The 27,363-nt window shown below is 43.6% G+C and overlaps 1 protein-coding gene across 8 annotated transcripts; it reads left to right on the top strand.

Annotated features, from left to right (window-relative positions):
• Positions 1 to 36: 36 nt before the first annotated feature.
• Positions 37 to 27,105, top strand: GIMAP8 (GTPase, IMAP family member 8). 8 transcript variants are annotated; one of them, XM_086398225.1, is made up of 6 exons: positions 37 to 210; positions 540 to 689; positions 6,716 to 7,364; positions 10,022 to 10,094; positions 14,041 to 14,664; positions 24,847 to 27,105. In XM_086398225.1, exons 3-6 carry the CDS (start codon positions 6,768 to 6,770, stop codon positions 25,521 to 25,523), a joined length of 1,971 nt encoding a protein of 656 aa, XP_086254351.1. In that variant the 5' UTR covers positions 37 to 210; positions 540 to 689; positions 6,716 to 6,767; the 3' UTR covers positions 25,524 to 27,105. The 8 variants fall into 8 exon arrangements, with proteins under 8 accessions (XP_086254351.1, XP_086254352.1, XP_086254350.1 ...); XM_086398226.1 differs by lacking the exon at positions 37 to 210 and adding an exon at positions 4,646 to 4,873; XM_086398224.1 differs by lacking the exon at positions 37 to 210 and adding an exon at positions 1,763 to 1,968.
• The last annotated feature ends 258 nt before the right edge of the window (positions 27,106 to 27,363 follow it).

Raw genomic sequence — 27,363 nt, 5'->3', positions numbered from 1 at the left:
AGCATCGGAGGTCTAGCATTTCAAATGTTTGACTAGCTCCGGGCAAAGAACTTGAGTTCCCCCAGGAAGCAGCGCGGGTCCGAGACCCCAGTTTCTCCGGGGATGGGATTCAAGGAGGGCCCCCACCTCGAAAGGCAGGAGAGCCGCTGTTACAGGAATCCGGGAGCGCTCCTGCAGGGCCGACGGAGGGCAGGGACACGGTGGGAGAAGGTAAGCTGTGTTTGCGGGTTTCCATCCGGATCCACAGGAAAGCTGGGGGCGGGGTCCTGCGGGCCCTCCCCACCGCTGGCCCGCTGCCCCCAGAGGCACCCCGTCCTGGGCCCTGGGCACAGCCAGCCTTCTCCTCCGAAGGCCCTTTCAGAAGCTCGGCTGAGGCTCAGCGCCTCGGCCCCGCGGGGGCCCCCGCCTGTGGGCGTGCCGAGCTGGGTGGGCGCCGTCCCTCCCCGACTCCGACCGCCCTGACCCTGACGTTCTCACCCTGCTGATCTGGCGTAGCTTACTGAACTTCCCCTCCCACCGCCCTCGAAATCTATTTCTAGAAACCTCTTCCTCTTCCGAATTGCTCCTGACTCTGCCCTTCTCTCCTCGCGCGGCTCCTCCATCCCCTGAGCGGACCGAGCGGCCTCCTCACCCAGCCCAGCGGCAGGCGGGACCCGGCGGCGCTGAGGCTGAGAGACCAGGGGACCGAGGTGCGTGTGCTGCGGGGTGCCTGGGCACGGGGCGGGGGGCGGGGATGGGGCAGGGGAAGGCGGCTGACCCCCAGGGCGGGACACGGCCACCTGGAGGGCTTGCTTTCAGGGGCTCTGGGATGTCTCTCCCGCTCCAGCCTGCGGCGCCGGGGTTTTCGGGGAGGGGGCACCCAGAAGTTCCCGCCGTCCCAGGAGTCATGCCCGAGGGCAGCCTTCCCAGGAAGGGGCAGGTCTGGGAGGGGCTGCTCTCCCCACCTATGAAGGCCTGGAAGAAAAACAAGGGGCGCGATCCGCTCCTCGAATCCCCTAATTTCACGACTGTGACACAGAGTACTATCCCCCCACCCCCGCCCTTGGGAATTCAGCGATAGCTGCCTGCCTCCTTGAGAAGCAGGGGGCAGGGAACCTGGCCATTTGGACACTGATTTTCCACATTCACTTTCCTGTTATTTCCCAGTTCAGTTCAGTTCAGTCGCTCAGTCTTGTCCAACTCTGCGACCCCATGGACTGCAGCACGCCAAGCCTCCCTGTCCATCACCAACTCCCAGAGTCTACTCAAACTCACGTCCCTTGAGTCGGTGATGCCATCCAACGATCTCATATTCTGTTGTCCCCTTTTCCTCTCACCCTCAATCTTTCTCAGCATCAGGGTCTTTTCCAATGAGTCAGTTCTTTCAATCAGGTGGCCAAGGCTCATTTGGAGCTTCAGCTTCAGCATCAGTCCTTCCAGTGATCATTCAGGACTGATTTCCTTTAGGATGGGCTGGTTGGATATCCTTGAGGCCAAAGGGATTCTCAAGAGTCTTCTCCAACACCACAGTTCAAAAGCTCAAAAAAAAAAAAAAAAAAAAAAAGTTCAAAAGATATTTCCTAGCCCTTGCACAATTAAGATTCCATTAACTGTGCATTGAAAGTGGTCAGTGTTTGGTCAGAAAGACAAAATACTTTCAGATTTTATCTAAATTTAAGCCTCCTAGGCTGTCGCATGTGAACTCTTTTCCTTCCTCCTGCTGGGCTGGGACTGAGATCTCTCCAAGAAGGGCTCCAGAAGCTTCTCTGACCACCTTTTTCAGTACGCGTGGACTGCCCTTGATATGGGAGGAAGCTTTGGTTGGATGAATGCCTGAAGCCATGTTCCCCTTTGGGCTATATCCTGAGAAGAAGGTGGAGGCTGCCTCAGAATGTCAGCAGGAGTTCTGGAGAAAGTCTGTTTGTCTGTCCTTTTCTCTCTGTTGCTCTCTTGGAGTCTCCAGAGTGGTCTGGCAGATGATGAGAAAATGTGAGTTATCAAGGAGAGAGTGGGAGTGGGTTGGTTCCCTTTTGTCCTTAAAAGGATTTTCTGTACCCTTGGGAGAAAATGGTACAGGTTGGACAATTGTGTGTATGTATGTGTGTGTGTGTATATATATATATATATATATATATATATATATTCACACACAGAGGGAGAAAGAATTAGTTCTGATTGAATATGGCATCATTGGCTGGAAGGGATCTAATAAACACTCATCCATTTCATCATGATGAGGAACCATATGAAACAATGATGTGTACTTGGGAAATAAATTCCTTTTTTCTTTGGCCTGCTGAAGGTCTCTGCTTCCTCAAGCTTATTTACTCACTAATCTTTTAAAAAATTTAATGTGCAAAAATATACCACTTCTTCACTTGATCAGGAAACAATGTAAAGTCACTTCTCTTTTATTATTCAAAGTTATTCAAATTATTACTCTTTTGTTATTTATTATTCAAAGGGACATCACTTCAGTCTCCCTCTCCACTTCTAGAAACAATTTTTCTTCCTTTCCTCACATCTGTCACTCTCACCATTTGTTGCACACCATTCATTGAGCATGTACTATATGCCAGACATAATATGAGGACTCGGGGACATAGAACAAGACAGGCATGGTCTCTGCTTATAGAGTTTCATGCTAAGGGCAGCAAAGAGAAAATGAAAAAAGTAAACACAATAAATAACACTAGATAGAAGCAATGTTATGATGGCAATAAGGAGAGTCAGGATATGGGGAATTATGGTGAGGATGTCTTTGTACAGGGGTGTGTCTGGGTCAGAAGAGGCTCTTAGAAGGGTCCCAACAGTGACTGGGCTTCTCTCCTTGCCTTAACCTTAGAGGTGCATGTTTTGAGCTGAGATGGGCTTTGCCTCTTGCATCATGTGGAGATCCAGCAGATGCCTGTAGGGAGGAGCCAAGGCCTCCATCCATGGCCCTGATGAGCTTCTCCTCAGCTCAGCCCTATATTTCCTCTAAGGGTGAAGCTTCTTGAGGGCAGGTGTATGTCCTTCCTTTGCTACCTTCTCTGATTCCTTCCTCACAGTCCACCAATACTCTTCTCATAAGAGGCGGGAACTTTCAAAATAGCTGCACAGAATAAGGGCTTTTCTCCTTCACTTTCTTCAGCTGTGGTTCTTTGTCCTTCAAGTCAGTAACCATCTGCTCAGTCATAGCGAGTATTTATTGAATGTCTTCTTGACGTTGTAGATATGTTAGTGAATGAAACAGAACAATTTCCTTCTAGTAATGGGGAGACAAAACAAGAAAGTGATAAGCAAGTGAATGCACCTTTCATTGAAAATGGGTACTGTGTAGAAAAATAAAGCAGAGCAGGGGATGGGGTGTGTTTGTGGGGTGTGGGGGGAGAGTAACTTTTAAATATAGGATGACTGAAAAAGGCCTCTTGAACCACAGAAACAGGTCTGGTGGAGACCTAAAGGAAGTGAACCTGCCTGGCATAAGTCTGGGGGGAGAATGTTCTAGCTCAGGTAAGCCACCAGCATGAAGCCCCAAGGTCACATATTTGAGGACTATCAGGGAGGCAGACAAAGCAAGGTGGAAACAGGTGGTGGATGAGGCCAGATCAGGCAGGGTCTTGTTCAGTTCAGTCACTCAGTCGTGTCCGACTCTTTGCGACCCCATGGACTACAGCACGCCAGGCCTCCCTGCACATCACCAGCTCCCAGAGCTTGCTCAGACTCATGTCCATTGAGTTGGTGATGCCACTGTGAAGGCTTTACCTGCTCTTTGAATGGGTAGGAGGCCAATGGGGGACTTGGGGCGGATGAGTGATACCGTCTGTCTCAGTGTAGAAGGATGACAGATTCTAGGAGAAGGGTAGAAGCAGGAAGTTAAGTTATTGAAGTCCAGTTCAATCTGGAAAAACCAGGAGGGGCTTGACACAGAGGTGACATGCTGCTGCTACTGCTGCTGTGTTGCTTCAGTCCTGTCCGACTCTGTGCGACCACATAGATGGCAGCTCACCAGGCTCCCCCATCCCTGGGTTCTCCAGGCAAGAACACTGGAGTGGGTTGCCATTTCGTGGTGTAAAATGGAGGGTTTCCAGGCAGACAGGAGGTGGGGGTGCATACTAGGGGACTGGAACTAAGGGAGCAGATGTGAGGTGGGGTCCCCGATTGTGAAAGGCACCTATGATTACAGGCCACACATTCCTTCCAAGCCCACAGGAGACATTTACAAAAATTTTATTCGGCCAAAAAGTAAACCTCTACCAGTGACAGCTATTTCATACAGATGTTGTTCTCTGACCATAGAGCAATAAAATTCAAAAATAAATGAAAAGATAGTTAGTCTCCCAATGTATTTTTTAATAATCGCTTTTTAAAATGTATGGGTTGGAAAGAAATCACAGTTGAAATTAGAACATATTTAAAACTGATCAACAAAAAGCAGCAGCATTGGGATGTCAGTTCTTCTCAACCAAAGCTGTGAATTCAGTGCAATAATGTTCAGCATTTCATCAGGAAAGTGACAACTGATTGAAAAGTTCTAGAGAAGATGAAAAAGCTAAGAGTAGCAAGAGAATTTTGAACACGTGCAAGGGGTTAGGACTTGCTCGATCAGAAAAGTAGGATGTATTTTAAAAGTATACTAATGGAGTCGTATTGATTTTGGTGATTAAGGCTTTCTGGTTCACAGATGGACCAAATCCAGGGGACGCAACAGAGGACCTTGGGGCACACTTGGACAGTAGGGTCCCTGGTACCTGACAGAATCATCTGGGAAGGATGGACTACTGGAGAAATGGATGAGGAAGCTTGGTTCTTTCTGTGGATTCTGAATCAGTTAGGAACTAAAGATGACTCCCACCCGGGCTTCTCAAACGTGAAGGTTCACGGGAATCACCTGGAATTTGTGAAACTACAGGTGCTGATGCAGGGGACTGGGGTGGGGCCCAGGACTCTGGGTTTCTAACAGGGACCCAGTTGTTGGCAATATTGCTAGTCTGTGAATCCCATTTTGAGTAGCAGCAGCTTAACTTGTAAGACTATTGGTTGTTTATTTAACCAAGGGGTCCAGAGGGTGTTCCAGCAGCTCAGTGACATCATCAGGGACCCTCTTTATCCTTCTGCTCTGCCAACTTTAGCTTGGTGATAAACGTTGACTTCTCGTCCCTCCTATTTGTTGCCCCATTGCCCACAATATCTGCTGTGATTTCCTGCAATCACATTAAAATTTCATGCAAGAAGGGGCAAGAGGTGACAACAGGAGCTCTCGACTTGAGTCTGCCCTTACCATCAGGAAAACAATAGCATTTCCAGAAGCCCCAAGCAAGTATTCCCTAAGCTCTCACCAGGGAGAAGGGGGTCCCATGGACACCCTTAGCTGGAAGGGAAGTTGGGAGAGAGAATGTATTAGTTTCCTACTGTTGCTGTTACAAATTGACACAAACTTAATTGCTCAAAACCCAAAGATTTATTATTTGACAGTTCTGGAGGTCACATGTCCTAAAATCAAGGTGCTGGGCAGGGCTGTGATCCTGAGAATCTGTTTTCTTGCTTTTTCAAGCTTGGCTCATGACCTCTTCCTCCATCTTTAAAGTCAACAATGTAGCATTTTCGAGCCTCTCAGTCTCTGATCTCTGCTTCTGTTCACCCATCTCTTCTCACTCTTGAACCTCTCATAACGTGATTATATTGGACCCACCTCAGTGACCCTCATAGCTAAGTCGGTAAATAAGATGCCTGCAATGCAGGAGGCCCAGGTTTGATTCCTGGGTTGGGAAGATCCCCTGGAGAAGGAAATGGCAACCCACTCCAGTATTCTTGCCTGGAGAAACCCATGGACAGAGGAGCCTGGCGGGCTACAGTCCACGGGTTTGCCAAGAGTTGGACACAACCTAGCGACTAAACTACCACCACCATGGTGACCCAAGGATATCTCCCCATCACAAGGTCCTTAGTTATACTGGCTAAGCCCTGAACCAGGTAAAGTAATGCACTTGGTCACAAATTCCAGGGATTAATTAGCACATGGCCATCTGTGTCCCCCCTGTATCTCAGTGAGTGTGTAGATTTCCTCCAGCATGTAGAGTTGGTGATGTGTATTGAGAAGGGGTCGGTGTTTGTTTAGGCAATCAACAATATTTTGACATTTTTACCAATATGGATTTATTTTCTAATTTATTTTCTTTCTGCTTTTTTTTTTTTTGGTGTTGGGAGTACAGAAGAATTTCATTTTCTCCTTCATCATTTTTAAGGTTTTCCCAAATTTTACAACAAACACTTCTAACTTAATAAACCCCACTCCTCCCAGTCTGATTTTCAAAAAGGAAACTAGAGGGTGGTAAAATACCCAGCTCTGAATTGAGGTCTAGCTAGCAAGAACATGGGTTTGTTTTAGAGACAAGAGCACAGAGAAGAATCTGGGAAACAGGATTCCTTGTCCCCGTCTAGTCTGAGTCTAGGACTTCAGTTGTCCAAATCCTCAGAGAAAAGAGTCAGAAAGAGAAGGTACTTTCATGCTGTTCCTCTATTCATTCTGTGAGTTGATTACTGAAAGTGAAAGTGGCTCAGTCGTCCAACTCTTTGCAACCCCATGGACTGTAGTCCATGGAATTCTCCAGGCCAGAATACTGGAGTGAGTAGCCTTCCCCTTTTCTAGGGGATCTTCCCAACCCAGGAATCAAACCCAGGTCTCCCGCATTGCAGGCAGATTCTTTCCCAGCTGAGCTTTGATTACTGATGTGTTTCTTTTTTGTCCCAACAGAAGCACTCGAAGCCCAAGTCAGGAGAGCGAGTCAGAGCAGGGCTCCTCCACAATGGAAGTGAGGCTTCTTCTCTTAGGGAAGCGTGGCGCAGGGAAAAGTGCCACAGGAAACAGCATTCTGGGCAAAGCCGTGTTCAAGTCCAGGTTCAGTGAGCAGCCGGTGACTAGAAGCTGCCAGAGAGAGAGTGGGATCACGCAGGGGAGGGAGGTTGTGGTCATCGACACCCCCGACCTTTTCTCTTCAATAGATGACATTGCTTTTGTGGATAACATTAAGTGCTGCTTGGAGCTCTCGGCTCCCAGCCTCCATGCTCTGCTTCTGGTAGTTTCCCTTGGCAACTATACGGTGGAGGACAGACAAACAGCCGAGCACATCCAGAAGGTGTTTGAAGAGAAAGCCAGAGGGCACACCATTATCGTCTTCACTCGAAAGGACGAAGATGGCTCGCTGGAGGACTATGTTAAGAACAACACATCTCTTCAGGACTTGGTTCAGTGCTTTGGTGGTCAATACTGCGCTTTCAACAACAAGGCAAGTAAGGATGAGAATGATGCCCAGGTGAAGAAGCTCCTCTGCAAGGTCAAGTATTTGGTGGAAAACAACGGACCATATGCGGTGAACTTAAGGGATGAAGACCGTAGCCTCCAGGTGAGAATTCTTGTTAAGGTCTCCAAGGATCTCTGTTGTTAAAGCTGGTGAGATAAAGGCACAAATAAGTGAAATGTTGCATAGGATTTTTTTTTTTTTTTTTTTTAAGGACACGGCAACCCACTCCAGTATTCTTGCCTGGGAAATCCCATGGACAGAGGAGCCTGGCAGGGCTCCATGGGGTCATGAAAATGTTGGGCACGACTTATCCACTAAACAACGACAGCAATAAGGGGATATTTATCCATAAACTGGAAAGATGAGGCTACTTTACTTGCAAATTAATAGATACATTTAAGTCCTTTTCTGACTTTACCCTTCATAGTACTGGACACACAAATGACTCATTAGACCCTCTCTTCCCTTGGCTTCAGTAAAACCACACTCTCCTTGTTTTCTTCTCCTCTCTTGCTACCGAAGAGTTTGCTGAGTCCACCTCTACGATCTCTTAACAGCTGACATCTTCAGGGCTTGATTCAAGCCCTTCCTCCACTCTTGACACTTTTTTCTCCCTCAGGTGATTCTGCATTTTTACAGCTTTGAGCTTTAGCTATGGCTAATAGTTTCCAAATTAATCCCTTCAGTCTAGGTCCTTCCTCTGAGTTCTGATTCCTTTATCCATCCGATTGCTATTTGACGTTGCTCTCGTAGTGTATCTCAAAATTAACATGTCCAGAATTTTGTTTTTCCCTCTGAAATCTGTACAACTTCAGTTCTCTTCTCAATGACTGTCTTGCTCACCATGCTTTTCAAACCTAAGCGCAGATGTCAGCTTTGAAACCACTGCCAGCTGGCATCTGGCTTCCAGGGTGTCATCGTCTTGTGTGACTGAGGCACCTGGAAGCCACCTGCTTCTCTCTGTCACCATGACTACCATCTGATCCAGGTCAGCCTCTGCTCCTGCCTGTTCAGTTCAGTCGCTCAGTCATGTCTGACTCTGTGACCCCATGGACTGCAGCACGCCAGGCCTCCCTGTCCAATACCAACTCCCAGAGTTTACTCAAACTCGTGTCCATCGAGTCAGTCATGCCATCCAACCATCTCATCCTTTGTCATCCCCTTCTCCTCCTACCTTCAATCTTTCCCAGCATCAGGGTCTTTTCAAATGAGTCAGTTCTTCACATCAGGTGGCCAAAATATTGGAGTTTCAGCTTCAGCATCAGTCCTTCCAATGAATATCCAGGACTGATTTCCTTTAGGATGGACTGGTTGGTTCTCCTTGCTCTCCAAGGGACTCTCAAGAGTCTTCTTGCCTGTACTATTTTACAATTACTCTTTTTCCCCCTTATTCATTCTTGTGCCTTACCCTTCCTGCACCCATCCATTTCACACAAATAGGTGGAGTGCTATTTTAGTTGATTTTAAGACTTCTGATTTCATGCCAATTTAAGAAACATTTTATTTATTTATTTTTTATTTTTGGCTGTGCTGGGTCTTCATTGTCGCCCATGGGCTTTTTCTAGTTGTGACAAATGGTGGCTACTCTAGTTGCAGTGCACGGGCATCTCATTTCAGTGGCTTCTCTTTTTGTGGATCACGGGTTCTAGAGTATTCAGGCTTCAGTAGCTTTGGGACTTGAACTCTAGAGCACAGGCTCAGTAATTGTGGCACCTGGGCTTAGTTGCCCTGCAGCATATGGAATCTTCCTGAACTAGGGATTAAGCCCATGTCCTTTGCATTTTCAGGCAGATTATTAACCACTGGACCACTAGGGAAGTCTCATGATTTCATGCCAGTTTAACTGTGGGGAGTGAGGCTTCTCCAGGCAGTTGAAGGGGATGTTAATTATGTGTTTGGCTGTCCATCCTTCATTGTCTCCAGTTGCCTGTCTGGATGGGGAAGGATTCAAATTGTGCTGGATCTCACGTTAGAAGCATCACCTCTCTCCTGGGGGTGCAGTGAAGGAAGAAGACCTTGGAGATAACATGGGAAGCTTGATTTCCAATCTTCTCCCTTCCCTGTCCTTCAAAGGCACTGCACAAGCCTCACTTGACTGGTTTCTTCTTCCAGGGAGTCCAGAAGCTCTCCTTAAGCTTCTGGATTTTCTCCAGGAATAGCAAGGACCCTGGGAGACTTTGGAAAGAATTACTGTTACTAGTGGAAATAGTATGGGCTTCCCTGATGGCTCATAGGGGGGACTGTGGGAAAGTAAATTTAGAAAGTGCTTTAGGAACAATCCCTGGGTGAGATGGCATTTAAGCCCCACAAATCCACCTAGACATGGAAGTAATCCAGATGTCCATCAAAAGATGAATGGATAAAGAAGCTGTGGTACATATATACAATGGAATATTATTCAGCCATAGAAAGGAACACCTTTGAATCAGTTTTAATGAGGTGGATGAACCTAGAATACAGGTAGATGAACCTAGATACAGAGTGAAGTAAGTCAGAAAGAGATAAACAAAGAGAAACCCAACCTTCTTACTTCTGGGAAGCCTATTGCAGCAGTAGCAACAGTGGGGTCCCAAGATCAGTTTCATCATGGATGAAACTACACAGGCCAGCAGGGACCATGACCATGACCATGACTGATTTGCCCACATTCTAATCATCAAATTACTCTGAATTATATACTTGTGTCTCCATTCCTTTACATTGTGAAAAACAGATTTTAGATCTGTGTGCCTCATTTCCCCTTTTCGTTTTCTTTCTAGGATTCTGTGAATGAAGACACATCTCAGCATAGTATGAATGAAGACACATCTCAGAGGAAGGACCATCCACATGGTAAGATAATCCTTAAAAACTGTTAAGCTCATATCTGTATTCTTTTGAATGCATCACGCATCAAAATAAAGTGGAAAATTATCTAGATAAGTTAGAACAAAAACTCATCCTGTAATAATGAGCAATGTTGAGCATCTTTTCATGTGTCTATTAGCTATCTGTATGTCTTCTTTGGAGAAATGCAAGCTTAGGTCTTCTGTCCACTTTTTGATTTGGTTGTTTGTTTTTCTGGTATTGAGTTGCAGCACTATTTGCAATAGCTAGGACATGGAAGCAATCTAGATGTCCATCAACAGATGAATGGATAAAGAAGTTGTGATACATATATACAATGGAATATTACTCAGCCATGGAAAGGAACACATTTGAGTCTGTTTTAATGAGGTGGATGAACCTACAATATAGGTAGATGAATCTAGAATACAAAATGAAGTAAGTCAAAATGAGAAAAACAATTATTGTTTATTAATGCATATATATGGAATCTAGAAAGATGGTGCTGATGAACCTATTTGCAGAGCAGCAATGGACACACAGACACAGAGAACAGACCTGTGAACATGGTGGGGGTGGGGAGGAAAGGGTGGGACGAATGGAGAGATTGTAGCATGGAAACATATACATTACCCTATGTAAGATAGATAGCTAGTGGGAATTTGCTGCATGACTCAGGGAATTCAAACCGGGGCTCAGCGGCAATCTAGAGGGGTGGGATGGGGTGGGAGGTTCAAGAGGGAAGGGCCGTATATATATACCTATGGCTGATTCATGTTGATGTACGGCAGAAATCAACACAATATTGTAAAGCAATTATCCTCCATTTAAAAATAAATATTTTTTTGGAAAAAGCTGGAAAAAAATAATGCATCCTGGAGCCCTAGCTGAGGCTGGGGCCCACAGTTTGTCCCCGAGGGAGTCTCAAACATTTGTGAGTAAGTGCAGCACCAGCAGAGGCTCTGGACATGGCACAGGTGCCCCCAGCCTTCTTGCAAATGTTTCAGAGCTGGGCTTGCCTCTTGCAGCTTCTTTCCTGCCTCAGCCTCTTCTTCCAGCCTGGCATCCCAATGTTGGACTCCTGCTGGAAGCAGAAATAAATCCACATGTATGCCTGCTCAGTGGTGCCTGACTCTTTGCAACCCCATGGGCTGTAGCCCACCAGGCTCCTCTGTCCATGGGATTCTCCAGGCAAGAATATTAGAGTGGGTTGCCATGCCCTCCTGCAGGGGATCTTCCAGACTCAGGGATTAAACCCTAGTCTGCATCTCCTTCACTGGCAGGCACATTCTTTACCACTGGGCCACCTCAGTTCAGTACAGTTCAGTTGCTCATTTGTGTCCAACTCTTTTGGACCATGTGGACTGTAGCACGCCAGGCTTCTCTGTCCGTTACCAACTGCTAGTCATGGTGGTGGTGGTTTAGTTGCTAAGTCGTGTCCGACTCTTATGATCCCATGGACTTTAGCCTGTCAGGCTCCTCTGTCCATTGGATTCTCCAGGAAAGAATACTGGAGTGAGTTGCCATTTCCTTCTCCAGGGGATCTTCCTGACCCAGGGATCAAACCAGGGTCTCCTGCATTGCAGGCAGATGATTTACCAACTGAGCTATGAAGGAAGCTGAGTAACTCCTGGAGTTTGCTCAAATTCATGTCCATCGAGTCAGTAATGCCTTCCAACCATCTCATCTTTGGTCATCCTTTTCTCTGCCTGCCTTCAATCTTTCCCAGCATCAGGGTCTTTTCCAGTGAGTCAGTTCTTCACATCAGGTGGCCAAAGTATTGGAGTTTCAGCTTCAGCATTAGTCCTTCCAATGAATATTCAGGACTGATCTCCTTTAGGATGGACTGGTTGGATCTCCTTGCAGTCCAAGGGACTTTCAAGAGTCTTCTCCAACACCACAGTTCAAAAGCATCAATTCTTCAGCACTCAACTTTCTTTAAAGAAAGCTTTCTAAAGAAAGCTGTGCCACCTAGGAAGCCCAAAATAACTTCATGGATAACACTAAACAGAATAACATCTGCAGAATTCCGAGATGGAGCTCAGTATCCATGTGGTGATTGCTTTTAATGGTGTATCGTGCACAGAGCATGAGTCAGTATGCACAGATCTGCCTCGTTTTGTTCAGTGGATGTAACTGGTTCATGGTATGGGCATACACAACTAATTCAGCCATTTTGTTGTTGTTGTTGATGGACTCCTGGGTTATTTCCAGGCTAGTTCTGTGCAAGAACTGAATATTTCACACTAAGATAGATGAGATCTGTGTTCTTGTAATTGTAAATCAAACTTACAATTTTAATAATGAAAATTATTGCAGCTGAGGGCTTCCCCGGTGGCTCAGAGAGTAAAGAATCTGCCTGCAATGCAGGATCGACACTGAAAATGAAAGTGAAGTCATTCAGTCGTATCTGACTCTCTGCAACCCAATGGACTGTAGCCCACCAGGCTCCTATGTCCATGGGATTTTCCAGGCAAGAATACTGGACTGGGTTGCCATTTCCTTCTTCAGGGGGTCTTCCCAACCCAGGAATCCAAGTCGGGTCTCCCACATTGCGGGCAGACTCTTTACTGTCTTGAGTCACCAGGGAATCCTGACATTATGTGCTGGGAAATACATTGGGTTGGCCAAAAAGTTTGTTCAGATTTTTTTCATCACATATCACATTTTATGGAAAAATCTGAAAGAACTTTTGGACCAAATATATATATATATATATGTAAAGCCCATAAATTATTTAATCTTCATAGCATATAATATATAATTCTCACAATAACCCAACAATATAGTCCTCATAACAATCCTATAAAGAAGGTGCTATTTTCATTATTCTCATTCTACAGATGAGTGAAATTAGCCAGAAATACGTGAATTTAGACAGCGATAGGGAGTTAAAGTTCTGTCGATGGCCTTCAGCCAAGACCCCCAGAAATATTTCTGTTATTGAACAAAATTGGGTTGAATGATTTGAGACAGTAAGGGAATATCACACATGATGGGGACCAAGAAGCACCATAGAAATGATGGGGTTGGGGAAGACTTTCCATAGGACGTTGGCTTGTGTGAGGTGATTTTGGGGAAAGTAGTAACTCTCCCAGGCTTCCTTGCTGGTTCAGCACTGAAAGAATTTGCCTGCAATGCAGGAGACCCAGGTTTGATCCCTGAGTCAGGAAGATTCCCTGGAAAAGGGAATGACAACCCACTCTAGTATTCTTGTCTGGGAAATCCCATAGACGGAGGAGCCTGGTGGGCTACAGTCCATGGGGTCGTGCAGAATCAGACACGACTGAAGTGACTTAGCAGCAGCAGCTAAAAATACGGGGCATTTCCATCACCTTAGGAGTTCTTACTCTCCTTTCTTGAAAGGAGCCTCTCTCTAGACTTCCATCGATATGAGTTAATTTTGTGTGTTCTTGAACTTCAGATAATGACATTACATAGCATGTGGCTTTGTGTTTGGCTTTCTTCACTTAGCGTGTTTTGGAGACCCATCTAGGCTGCATATCAGTCCATCACTTTTTGTTAAATTCCTGAGTTGTGTTCTGTTTTATGAATATACCACTAAGATGCATTTTAAACTCACTCTCCATGGTTCTGCCTTAGGCCATGAACTTCATGCCCCAGTACTTAACTTTGGTAGCAAAATAAGAGGAATTCCAAGGCTCAAGACCAGTGAAGGCCACGTTTAACGTTTTCACGTTCCTGAGAAATCTCAAGCCCTTTACACCTCTCTTAAGTTGGTCATGGCCCTTTTCATGGCTTTCACTTTGATGGGTAGCTTCTGGCTGGGACTACAGGTCTCCTGGTTCAGAGCATCATGGCCGTTCTCTACAAAAACTGGCAACAAGAGATTTTCAAAAACGCAAAAGAGGTTTATGAGCTATCCTAAAAGCTGTCCACATCTCTGTATTCTACTGTGAGAATCAACTCTGAATCTGTCCTTTTGTCCCAGGGTCAGGGGAGCAGCATCAGCAGATGACAGGATGGGAACCGAGCCCCTGGCCGCCAGCCCTGAAGGTCCTGCTGGTGGGGAAGCGTGGTGTGGGGAAAAGTGCAGTTGGAAACAGCCTTCTGGGGAAGCGGGTCTTTGAGACTCGATACAGTGAAAAGCCGGTAACCCAGAGGTGCATGTCTGAGAGCAGAATCTGGAGAGAGAGGCAAGTTTTGATCATTGATACTCCAGACTTCTCATCTTCAAAGGACATTGAACAAGACCTTGTGAACAACACCTACCCAGGTCCTCATGCTTTCCTGCTGGTGACCCCCCTGGGCTCCTTCAATGAGAAAGATGACATGGTGCTGAGCACCATCCAACGCATTTTTGGGGACAAATTCATCGAGTACATGATCATTCTCCTCACCAGGGAAGAAGATCTAGAGAATCCAGACCTAGAAAAGTTCTTAGCCAGAAGTAAAAGGCTCAAGGAGCTCATCAACAAATGTAAAAACCAATACAGTGTCTTCAACTACAGAGCTACGGAGGAGGAGAAGCAATGCCAGGTGGATAAACTCCTGCAGGAAATTGTGAGCATGGTGCAGCAGAATGGGGACAAGCCTTGTACTTTCAGAGAGAAAGGTAAGTGAGGTCTAGAAAATCTTTTATGCATACTTAAAAAGTAGACCTAAATGTCCAAGAACTTTATTTTCTGAAGGGCAGAGAGGACATCAAAATGACAGGTATCATCTATTGACCAACTCTTCTCTCTTTCTCCTTTATTTCTCAAAAAATTTTTTTAATTTTATTTTATTTTTAAACTTTACATAATTGTATTAGTTTTGCCAAATATCAAAATGAATCCGCCACAGGTATACATGTGTTCCCCATCCTGAACCCTCCTCCCTCCTCCCTCCCCATACCATCCCTCTGGGTCGTCCCAGTGCACCAGCCCCAAGCATCCAGTATCGTGCATCAAACCTGGACTGGCAACTCGTTTCATACATGATATTATACATGTTTCAATGCCATTCTCCCAAATCTTCCCACCCTCTCCCTCTCCCACAGAGTCCATAAGACTGTTCTATACATCAGTGTCTCTTTTGCTGTCTCGTACACAGGGTTATTGTTACCATCTTTCTAAATTCCATATATATGCGTTAGTATACTGTATTGGTGTTTTTCTTTCTGGCTTACTTCACTCTGTATAATAGGCTCAAGTTTCATCCACCTCATTAGAAGTGATTCAAATGTATTCTTTTTAATGGCTGAGTAATACTCCATTGTGTATATGTACCACTGCTTTCTTATCCATTCATCTGCTGATGGACATCTAGGTTGCTTCCATGTCCTGGCTATTATAAACAGTGCTGCGATGAACATTGGGGTACACGTGTCTCTTTCCCTTCTGGTTTCCTCAGTGTGTATGCCCAGCAGTGGGATTGCTGGGTCATAAGGCAGTTCTATGTCCAGTTTTTTAAGAAATCTCCACACTGTTCTCCATAGTGGCTGTACTAGTTTGCATTCCCACCAACAGTGTAAGAGGGTTCCCTTTTCTCCACACCCTCTCCAGCATTTATTGCTTGTAGACTTGTGGATCGCAGCCATTCTGACTGGCGTGAAATGGTACCTCATAGTGGTTTTGATTTGCATTTCTCTGATAATGAGTGATGTTGAGCATCTTTTCATGTGTTTGTTAGCCATCTGTATGTCTTCTTTGAAGAAATGTCTATTTAGTTCTTTGGCCCATTTTTTGATTGGGTCATTTATTTTTCTGGAATTGAGCTGTAGGAGTTGCTTGTATATTTTTGAGATTAGTTGTTTGTCAGTTGCTACATTTGCTATTATTTTCTCCCATTCTGAAGGCTGTCTTTTCACCTTGCTTATAGTTTCCTTTGTTGTGCAGAAGCTTTTAAGATTAATTAGATCCCATTTGTTTATTTTTGCTTTTATTTCCAATATTCTGGGAGGTGGGTCATAGAGGATCCTGCTGTGATGTATGTCGGAGAGTGTTTTGCCTATGTTCTCCTGTAGGAGTTTTATAGTTTCTGGTCTTACATTTAGATCTTTAATCCATTTTGAGTTTATTTTTGTGTATGGTGTTAGAAAGTGTTTTAGTTTCATTCTTTTACAAGTGGTTGACCAGTTTTTCTAGCACCACTTGTTAAAGAGATTGTCTTTAATCCATTGTATATTCTTGCCTCCTTTGTCAAAGATAAAGTGTCCATATGTGCGTGGATTTATCTCTGGGCTTTCTATTTTGTTCCATTGATCTATATTTCTGTCTTTGTGCCAGTACCATACTGTCTTGATGACTGTGGCTTTGTAGTAGAGCCTGAAGTCAGATATGTTGATTCCTCCAGTTCCATTCTTCTTTCTCAAGACTGTTTTGGCTATTCGAGGTTTTTTGTATTTCCATACAAATTGTGAAATTATTTGTTCTAGCTCTGTGAAGAATACCCTTGGTAGCTTGATAGGGATTGCATTGAATCTATAAATTGCTTTGGGTAGTATACTCATTTTCACTATATTGATTCTTCCAATCCATGAACATGGTATATTTCTCCATCTGTTAGTGTCCTCTTTGATTTCTTTCACCAGTGTTTTATAGTTTTCTATATATAGGTCTTTAGTTTCTTTAGGTAGATATATTCTTAAGTATTTTATTCTTTCTGTTGCAATGGTGAATGGAATTGTTTCCTTAATTTCTCTTTCTGTTTTCTCATTATTAGTGTATAGGAATGCAAGGGATTTCTGTGTGTTGATTTTATATCCTGCAACTTTACTATAATCATTGATTAGTTCTAGTAATTTTCTGGCGGAGTCTTTAGGGTTTTCTATGTAGGGGATCATGTCATCTGCAAATAGTGAGAGTTTTACTTCTTTTCCAATTTGGATTCCTTTTATTTCTTTTTCTGCTCTGATTACTGTGGCCAAAACTTCCAAAACTATGTTGAATAGTAATGGTGAAAGTGGGCACCCTTGTCTTGTTCCTGACTTTAGAGGGAACGCTTTCAATTTGTCACCATTGAGGATAATGTTTGCTGTGGGTTTGTCATATATAGCTTTTATTATGTTGAGGTATGTTCCTTCTATTCCTGCTTTCTGGAGACTTTTTATCATAAATGGATGTTGAATTTTGTCAAAGGCTTTCTCTGCATCTATTGAGATAATCATATAGTTTTTATTTTTCAATTTGTTAATGTGGTGTATTACATTGATTGATTTGTGGATATTGAAGAATCCTTGCATCCTTGGGATAAAGCCCACTTGGTCATGGTGTATGATATTTTTAATGTGTTGTTGGATTCTGATTGCTAGAATTTTGTTAAGGATTTTTGCATCTATGTTCATCAGTGATATTGGCCTGTAGTTTTCTTTTTTTGTGGCATCTTTGTCAGGTTTTGATATTAGGGTGATGGTGGCCTCATAGAATGAGTTTGGAAGTTTACCTTCCTCTGCAATTTTCTGGAAGAGTTTGAGCAGGATAGGTGTTAGATCTTCTCTAAATTTTTGGTAGAATTCAGCTGTGAAGCCGTCTGGGCCTGGGCTTTTGTTTGCTGGAAGATTTCTGATTACAGTTTCAATTTCCGTGCTTGTGATGGGTCTGTTAAGATTTTCTATTTCTTCCTGGTCCAGTTTTGGAAAGTTGTACTTTTCTAAGAATTTGTCCATTTCTTCCACATTGTCCATTTTATTGGCATATAATTGCTGATAGTAGTCTCTTATGATCCTTTGTATTTCTGTGTTGTCTGTTGTGATCTCTCCATTTTCATTTCTAAATTTATTGATTTGATTTTTCTCCCTTTGTTTCTTGATGAGTCTGGCTACTGGTTTGTCAATTTTATTTATCCTTTCAAAGAACCAGCTTTTGGTCTTGTTGATTTTTGCCATGGTCTCTTTTGTTTCTTTTGCATTTATTTCTGCCCTAATTTTTAAGATTTCTTACCTTCTACTAACCCTGGGGTTCTTCATTTCTTCCTTTTCTGGTTGCTTTAGGTGTAGAGTTAGGTTACTTATTTGACTTTTTTCTTGTTTCTTGAGGTATGCCTGTATTGCTATGAACTTTCCCCTTAGGACTGCTTTTACAGTGTCCCACAGGTTTTGGGTTGTTGTGTTTTCATTTTCATTCGTTTCTATGCAAATTTTGATTTCTTTTTTGATTTCTTCTCTGATTTGTTGGTTATTCAGCAGCGTGTTGTTCAGCCTCCATATGTTGGAATTTTTAATAGTTTTTCTCCTGTAATTGAGATCTAATCTTACTGCATTGTGGTCAGAGAAGATGCTTGGAATGATTTCTATTTTTTTGAATTTACCAAGGCTAGATTTATGGCCCAGGATGTGATCTATCCTGGAGAAGATTCCATGTGCACTTGAGAAAAAGGTGAAATTCATTGTTTTGGGATGAAATGTCCTATAGATATCATTTAGGTCTAACTGGTCTATTGTATCATTTAAAGTTTGTGTTTCCTTGTTAATTTTCTGTTTAGTTGATCTATCCATAGGTGTGAGTGGGGTATTAAAGTCTTCCACTATTATTGTGTTATTGTTAATTTCTCCTTTCATACTTGTTAGCATTTGTCTTACATATTGCAGTGCTCCCGTGTTGGGTGCATATATATTTATAATTGTTATATCTTCTTCTTGGGTTGATCCTTTGATCATTATGTAGTGACCGTCTTTGTCTCTTTTCACAGCCTTTGTTTTAAAGTCTATTTTATCTGATATGAGTATTGCTACTCCTGCTTTCTTTTGGTCCCTATTTGCATGGAAAATCTTTTTCCAGCCTTTCACTTTCAGTCTGTATGTGTCCCCTGTTTTGAGGTGGGTCTCTTGTAGACAATATATGTAGGGGTCTTGTTTTTGTATCCATTCAGCCAGTCTTTGTCTTTTGGTTGGGGCATTCAACCCATTTACGCTTAAGGTAATTACTGATAAGTATGATCCCGTTGCCATTTACTTTATTGTTTTGGGTTCGAATTTATACACCCTTTTTGTGTTTCCTGTCCAGAGAATATCCTTTAGTATTTGTTGGAGAGCTGGTTTGGTGGTGCTGAATTCTCTCAGCTTTTGCTTGTCTGTAAAGCTTTTGGTTTCTCCTTCATATTTGAATGAGATCCTTGCTGGGTACAGTAATCTGGGCTGTAGGTTATTTTCTTTCATCACTTTAAGTATGTCTTGCCATTCCCTCCTGGCCTGAAGAGTTTCTATTGAAAGATCAGCTGTTATCCTTATGGGAATTCCCTTGTGTGTTATTTGTTGTTTTTCCCTTGCTGCTTTTAATATTTGTTCTTTGTGTTTGATCTTTGTTAATTTGATTAATATGTGTCTTGGGGTGTTTTGCCTTGGGTTTATCCTGTCTGGGACTCTCTGGGTTTCTTGGACTTGGGTGATTATTTCCTTCCCCATTTTAGGGAAGTTTTCAACTATTATCTCTTCAAGTATTTTCTCATGGTCTTTCTTTTTGTCTTCTTCTTCTGGGACCCCTATGATTCAAATGTTGTAGTGTTTAATATTGTCCTGGAGGTCTCTGAGATTGTCCTCATTTCTTTTAATTCGTTTCTCTTTTTTCCTCTCTGATTCATTTATTTCTACCATTCTATATTCCAGTTCACTAATCCTATCTTCTGCCTCTGTTATTCTATTTGTTGCCTCCAGAGTGTTTTTAATTTAATTTATTGCATTCTTCATTATATATTGACTTTTTTTTTTATTTCTTCTAGGTCCTTGTTAAACCCTTCTTGCATCTTCTCAGTCCTTGTCTCCAGGCTATTTATCTGTGATTCCATTTTGATTTCAAGATTTTGGATCAATTTCACTATAATTATTTGGAATTCTTTATCAGGTAGATTCCCTATCTCTTCCTCTTTTGTTTGGTTTGGTGGGCATTTATCCTGTTCCTTTACCTGCTGGGTATTCCTCTGTGTCTTCATCTTGTTTAAATTGCTGAGTTTGGGGTGTCCTTTCTGTATTCTGGCAGTTTGTGGAGTTCTCTTTATTGTGGCGTTTCCTCACTGTGTGTGGGTTTGTACAGGTGGCTTGTCAAGGTTTCTTGGTTAGGGAAGCTTGTGTCGGTGTTCTGGTGGGTGGAGCTTATTTCTTCTCTCTGGAGTGCAATGAAGTGTCCAGTAATGAGTTATGAGATGTCTATGGTTTTGGGGTGACTTTGGGCAGCCTGTATCTTGGAGCTCAGGGCTGTGTTCTTTTGTTGCTGGAGAATTTGCGTGGTATGTCTTGCCCTGGGACTTGTTGGCCCTTGTGTGGTGCTTGGTTTCAGTGTTGGTATGGAGGCGTTTGATGAGCTCCTGTCAATTAAGGTTCCCTGGAGTCAGGAGTTCCCTGGAGTCAGGGTTTGGACTTAAGCCTCCTGATTCCAGTTATCGGTCCAATTTTTACAGTCGTTTCAAAACTTCTCCTTCTATACAGCACCATTGATAAAACATCTACCTTAAAGATGAAGAGTTTTTCCACCGTGGGGGTCACCCAGAGAGGTTCACAGCGTTACATGGAGAAGAGAAGAGGAAGGAGGGATTTAGAGGTGACCCGAATGAGATGAGGTGGAATCAATAGAGGAGAGATTGTGCTAGCCAGTAATCACTTCCTTATGTGCACTCCACAACTGGACCGCTCAGAGATGTACACGGAGTTATACAGAGAAGAGAAGAAGGAGGAAGGAGACAGAGGTGGCCAGGAGGATAAAAGGGGGGAATGAAAAGGAGGGAGACAGATCCAGCCAGTAATCAGTTCCCTAAGTGTTCTCCACCGTCTGGAACACACAGAAATTCACAGAGTTGGGTAGAGTAGAGAGGGGTTAGGGAGGAGACACAGGCGACCTGGTGGAGAAAAAGGAGAGTCCAAAGGGAGAGACAGCAGTCAAGCCAGTAATCTCGCTCCCTAGTGAAAAATGGGTCCTGAAGATTGGGTTCTTAAAGGTACAAAATTGGTAACAAATACATAAAAGCAAAAATTAAAAATCTAGAGTAGAGTTTGGAATTTCAAAAATACAATGTTAAAGAAAAGAAGAAAGAAAAGAAAGAGAGAGGAAAACAAACAAACAAACAAAGTCATGAAAATTATAAAGAAAATATAGGTACAAAATTGATAACAAATACCAAAAAGCAAAAGTTAAAAGTCTAGAGTAGAGTTTGGAATTTCAAAAATACAATGTTAAAAAAAAAGAAGAAGAAGAAAGAAAACAAACAAACAAACAAAAACAAAGTCGCAAAAATTATAAAGAAAATATAGGTACAAAATTGATAACAAATACCAAAAACCAAAAATTAAAAATCTAGAGTAGAATTTGGAATTTCAGATATACAATGTTATATAAAAGAAGAGAAAGAAAGAGAGGGAAAAAAAGTCACAAAAATTATAAAGTATGTATATATATGGGTACCAAATTGATAACAAATACCAAGAAGCTAAAATTAAAAATCTAGAGTAGAGTTTGGAATTTCAGAAATACAGTGTTAAAGAAAAGAAGAAGAAAAAAAAAGTCAAAAAAATTATAAAAAATGTATATATGAAGTTTGCTGTTAAAAAAAAAAGGGGTCTTTTTTTTTTTTTGCTAAGTAATATTAGGTTATAAAAGTGAAAATTGAAGGAATAATAGAGGACTTAAAATTCTTTAAAAATTAAAAAAATAAAAGAAAGAATGATCGTAAGAATAGCAAAAATATATCTAGAACTTTCTCTAGTTTTGTTGTGGGTATTGTGGGTTCAGTTCATTTTCGGCTAGTTCCTTGGTCCAACTTACATTTCTCAAGATCTATAGGCCCCTTCCTATGAAGTCGGTACTAACCACAGGGTTTTAATCTATTGCCTGTAGCTTCCAAGGCGGTTCCCTCTGTTATAGCTTCTTCTGTTTGCTGATCTTTTTAGTGTCTGCTTTCCTCTCTGACACAAAGGTGACAGTGGAGGACACTTTTTTTTTTTTTTTTTAAGCTCACTTGTTGAGTCGTGCTGTGGGGAGGGAGGGACGCTGCAAACAAATAACACTGGCGTGTGCTCTCAGTGCCTCAGCCACACTGGGCCTGCCCCCACTCACTGCGCATGTAGCCTCCCTGCCCACACTGCTCAGGCTCTAGGTTGCTCCGCTGGGAACCATCCGTGTCCAGCCCTGGGCTGCTTGCACCTCCCAGGTCCAAGCCGCTCAGGTTCAGGCACTCAGGTAGTCCTCAGAGGCGCAGACTCGGTAGGGCCTGCATTTTGTGCCCTTACCAGGTCCGAGCAGCTTAGGTGATGAGTTGTTTGGCAAGCGTGATTGCTGTGACTTATTGCCTCCCTGCTGCTCAGTTATCTAGGTGTACAACCAGTGCATCTTCTCAGGTGGATGTTGACTGTCCAGACCCCCAAGAAGTTTTAGTTAGCAAAACTTGGCTGCTTACAGTTTTATAGATAATGTCTCACTGGGGCTGCGAATGCCCCCTTCCGGCTCTAGCTGTCTGTCACCAGAGGGGGATGGTCTGCAGCCGGCTATCTCTGTTCAGTCCTTTGTTCCGTGCGCGGGCCTGGCGGTGTCTTAGGTTAGGGCTGGCTTTTTGCGTGGTAGATACCCCACAGTCTGGTTTGCTAGCCCAAATTATTTTGCTCAGATAGTGCTCGGGTTATTCAGGCCAGATCCTTACTCTAAGTGATGCAGCCCACGCCGCGCTGCGCCTCCCTGCCCAGCCCCCGCTTGCTAGTGGCGTGTACAGGCATCTGCGCTGCTTCTCCGCTGGGGGAGTTACCGTAGGGCTCCTAATCTGCAGGTTTGAATTGTTTCTTTATTTTTCCTCCCTGTTATGTTGCCATCTGTGCTTCCAAGGCTCGGCACAGATTCGGCAGTGAGATGGTTTCCTGGTGTTTGGAAACTTCTCTCTTTTTAAGACTCCATTCCCAGGACGGAGCTCCATCCCTCCCTCTTTTGTCTCTTTTTTTGGCTTTTATATTTTTTCCTACCTCCTTTCGAAGACTTGGGTTGCTTTTCTGGGTGCCTGATGTCCTCTGCCGTCATTCAGAAGTTGTTTTGTGGAATTTACTCGGCGTCTAAATGTTCTTTTGATGAATTTGTGGGGGAGAAAGTATTCTCCCCGTCCTACTCCTCCACCATCTTAGCTCCTCCCCTTCTCAAATTTTACTAAATTATTTTCTAAACTATTTATTTATGGCTGTGCTGGGTCTTTGTTGCTGCCAGGGCTTTTCTCTAGTTGCAGGAAGTAGCCCCAATGAGATCAGAGGCTACTCTCTCATTGTGGTGGGCTCAGTAGTTTCAGCTCCTGGGCTCTAGAGCACAAGCTCAATAATCGTGGCATGTGGAATCATCCCAGATCAGGGATTGAACCCATGTCTCCTGCATTGGCAGGCAGATTCTTTACCACTGAGCCTCTAGGGAAGCCCACATTTTACTAAATTTATGTTCCTTTCCATGCAGTGTCCTGTAAGTAAGTTAGCAAGTGTTAGTTACTCAGTCGTGTCTAACTCTGCGACCCCATGGACTGTAGCCCACAGGCTGCTCTGTCCATGGGATTCTCCAGGCAAGAATACTGGAGAGGGTTACCAATCCCTTCTCCAGAGGATCTTTCCTACCCAGGGATCAAACCTGGGTTTCCTGCATTGCAGGCAGATTTTTTTACCATCTGAGCCACCTGGAAGTCCTATCTTGATCTCTAATTCTCTCCTGACTCTTCTCCTGTCTTCAACTGGATGGTGAGCATCTTGAGGGGAAAAGTTGACCTTTTCCAGTCTCTTGTCGTCCCTGTAGTGTATCTGTTGCCCAGGCCTTAGCACTTAGTGCTGGTGATGAGACAGTAAAGAACCAAGAGAGTGGATAAAGAGGTCAAGGTGCGGGAAAGGTAGAGGCAGAGGGAGGGAAGGAGAGGAGAGGGGAGGAAGAAGAGAAGTGTAGAACCAATGATCCAGGACTGCCTCCTAGCTGTTTACTCTTCCCTCTGTTGGAGAAGGGGGGCCATTTTACTGGACAAGCACAGGGAGCCTGGGTGCTCCTGAGGGTCATGCCCCACATGGCCCTACATGGGTTTGATTAATCCAGCCACACTACCCTACCCACAGCTAAAGCAGAAGTCCCCATCTACTCAGTGCTACAAGTCCTATTGACCTGAGCTCAGATTCTTCCAGCCTAGTTCTACTCATCCCATCCTCTTCTGCTTCAAAGATCCTCACTTGGAAAGAACATCAGACCAAGAGGAGCATGTCTGTTCAATGTGCCTTTTCACATTCTTAATGGAGATCCTAAAAGCACAGGCACGTGGGAAAGTCAGAGGGGCTGCGTGGAGGAAGCCTGACTTGAAACAGGCTTTGGAAAGTGGATAGAGTTTAGATGACTGAGCAGAACATTCCAGAGGGTACACTAGCAACTTGAAGGCAGGATGTAGAACTGAGCATCTACTTGTGAGGGGACCAAGGGGCAAGGTCTTGATGGAGATGAAGGGCTCACACCTCTAGATGTGGAATGGGGACGTGAGACAAGATTGTAGAGGTAGGTGGTAACCACATTCTCTCAGGGTATGAGAGAGGGACTTAAGATATATACATATATTTTTATCCTGTAAGTATAACCATGAGATTGTGGGTTCAGGATAAATAATTCAATAATTTCTCCTGGAGAGAAGAGCATGAGATAGGCTTCTTTCTCTCTTTGTTTTGAGGTGGATATTAGTAACTTGGTAAAAATTCTCAATTGAGAACTATGAGGCCTGAATGGAAGAGTGAGATCGCAGTACAAGTGCAAAGTCATAAGGAAAACCCCAATAAAATGTATTGTAAGAGCTCTGTGCATCTCTGATCTCATTTATAGGGTAATGTCTCCTGCTTTCCTTTCCACAGAGCCCCTGCACATTATCCTCGTGGGGAAGAGTGGGACTGGGAAGAGTGCCAGTGGGAACACCATCCTCGGGAGCCCGGAGTTCCACTCTCAGCTGAAAGCACAGCCGGTCACCACGAGCTGCCATGTTGGCAGGAGAACATGGAACGGGCAGGATGTTGTGGTTATGGACACTCCAGCACTCTGTCAGGAGTCCAGAGCTGAAGGGGACCTATCCCAGCAGGAGAAGGCAGTCAAGGACTGTAGGTCCTACTATAAAGAAGGGAGTACAGTTCTGGTTTTGGTGTTACAGCTGGGACGGATCACTACAGAGGACAAAAAGGCAGTGGTGGACCTAGAGTGCATCTTTGGAGCAGAAGTTATGGAATACATGATCGTGCTGTTCACCAGGAAGGAAGACCTAGAGACTGGGAAACTTGACGATTATGTCAATAACACAAATAACAAGTATCTCAAGAACATAATTGCAAAATGTAAGGGGAGATATTGTGCTTTTAATAACAAAGAAACTGGCCAAGCCAGGGAAGACCAGGCAAAAGAGCTTTTGACAATGGCTAGTGAAGTGATAAAGGGCGGTGGACAGCATAAACATCCCCGTACATGGAATGTAGGCAAAATAATGAAAAATATTCAGGAAAAGCCCTCCAAATTACTAAGTAATTTAAAGGAAAGGTTCTAGGAAAATGAAATGCCTGGGGTCTCCTTAAGTTGAAGATACCCTCAGGCTACAATCATGGGGGAGGAATGGCAGGGGGATGGGAAGAGGGACCATGACTTTGAGAGCTTGAGAGATGAATGCGTCTCAGCTTGTGATGCTTCAGCTCTTTGTAGGTAAATAGACAGGGCATGTAGTAGGGGATAATAAAGGAGAAAGACGAAATAAGGTAGGGAAATCTTGGAAAGGGCTTAAGATATTAGGCTGATATTAAGGATCAGAGTCAAGTCACAAGAATCACTTCACCTATGTAGGTAGACTGGAGTCAGGACAGACACTGGAACTAAGGCCAAGGCGAGCCTGGGGTCAGAATACAGATAGTCACATGAGAACCAGGGGATTCAGCTACATGAGAGTAAGACAATGTCCTGCCAACTCCTGGGCATGGCAGAATGGAGAAGTTGGACTCTTGTGAGCCTCTGTTGCTGGGCACTGCTTGCCAGGTTCTCCTAGCTCCCCAGCTCCCACAGGGGAGCTCTCAGGACCGTCTTTTCCTTATGTGGTTACTCCTTATTCCTTTGTTCCAAGCTGGAGTGGAAAGTGGGACCCAGTCTACCCTTCTTTGCTCTCCCTGAGGAAATGGACATGAATCTGTGAAGTATCAAAAGATTTTATTGCTAATCAGTCATGGTGACACAGACTAGAACAAAAATTAGAAGCATGGTAAAATTGCTAATTAGATAATCTTGCAAAATTTAAAATTCTAAGTAAAATTCTAGATTTCCTGTAGAATTTTCAGAAAAATTTACTGAAAACTCCTTTGCATTTATTTCTCTCTTCGTCTCCCTTTCTCTTTCTCTCCACCCCCATCCCATTCCCTGAGGCTTATGCATCCATGCTCAGTCATGTCCAACTCTTTATGACCCCACGGACTGTAGCCCACTGTGGACAAGCTCCTCTGTCCATGGGATTTTTCCAGGCAAGAATACCGGAGTGGGTTGCCATTTCTTCCTGCAAGGGATCTTCCCAACCCAGAGAATGAAACCAAGTCTCCTGTGTCTCCTGCATTGGCAGATGGATTCTTTACCACTGAGCCAACTGGGAATCTCCTCCCCAAGGCTTAGGAACTCAAATAATAATGGCTTAAACACATTAAGGGTTTATTGTGTGTCTTATGTCAAGAAATCCAGGAGTAAGCAGTTTGGGGCCAGTGTAGCACTGACATTCCAGTGTCTTTCTACCTTTCTGCCCCTAGTCATTGGCATGGGTGTCTCCATACTTAAGGTTGCTTCTTGGTTCCTACTCATGGCTAGGCAGATTATGTTGAGAGCTATCTAGTGTGGGTGATAAATGAGAACTATGAAATCTCCCAGTTAGGTGTAAGGTCAGATATTTTCAATACTAACCATGTTTTGAGGACATGATCTATGTCATCTGCTTTTTTAAAATTTCAAAATATCAGGTTATCTCAAGATTAACTCATTTATAAGAGCATGGATTGTCATCATTAATACTTTTGTACTCTGTATAACTCTTAATAAATTCTGGAAGGTGTGTGTAAATATATTCAGTTGAGTGAAATAATAAAGATGAAATTTATTATGAATTCATGTCCTCCTCATGATTCCTATTTTTCTGACTTGGGGGAAGATCATGCTTCCATATAGAGGAAATGAAGATGTTTAGATTCCTTGACTCTGAAGTTTTTGTATCTTTGATGCATGAAGACCTTTAAACTGGGTGACAGTCACTTTACTAGCCTCTGCCAACTCAAGAATCTTCTACTCTGAGCATTTCACAACAGCGAGGACAAACAAAAGTAACTGGTATTAGAGGCAGGTACATAGAAGCCATTCTGTGCCTC

This window comes from Bos grunniens, chromosome 4 (assembly GCF_055505025.1).
Source record: "Bos grunniens cultivar Pamir isolate PY7600 chromosome 4, Bosgru_T2T1.0, whole genome shotgun sequence".
Taxonomy (NCBI): Eukaryota; Metazoa; Chordata; class Mammalia; order Artiodactyla; family Bovidae; genus Bos; species Bos grunniens.
The sequence above is the reverse complement of the archived record's forward strand: the minus strand, read 5'-3'. Positions and strand labels throughout refer to the sequence as shown.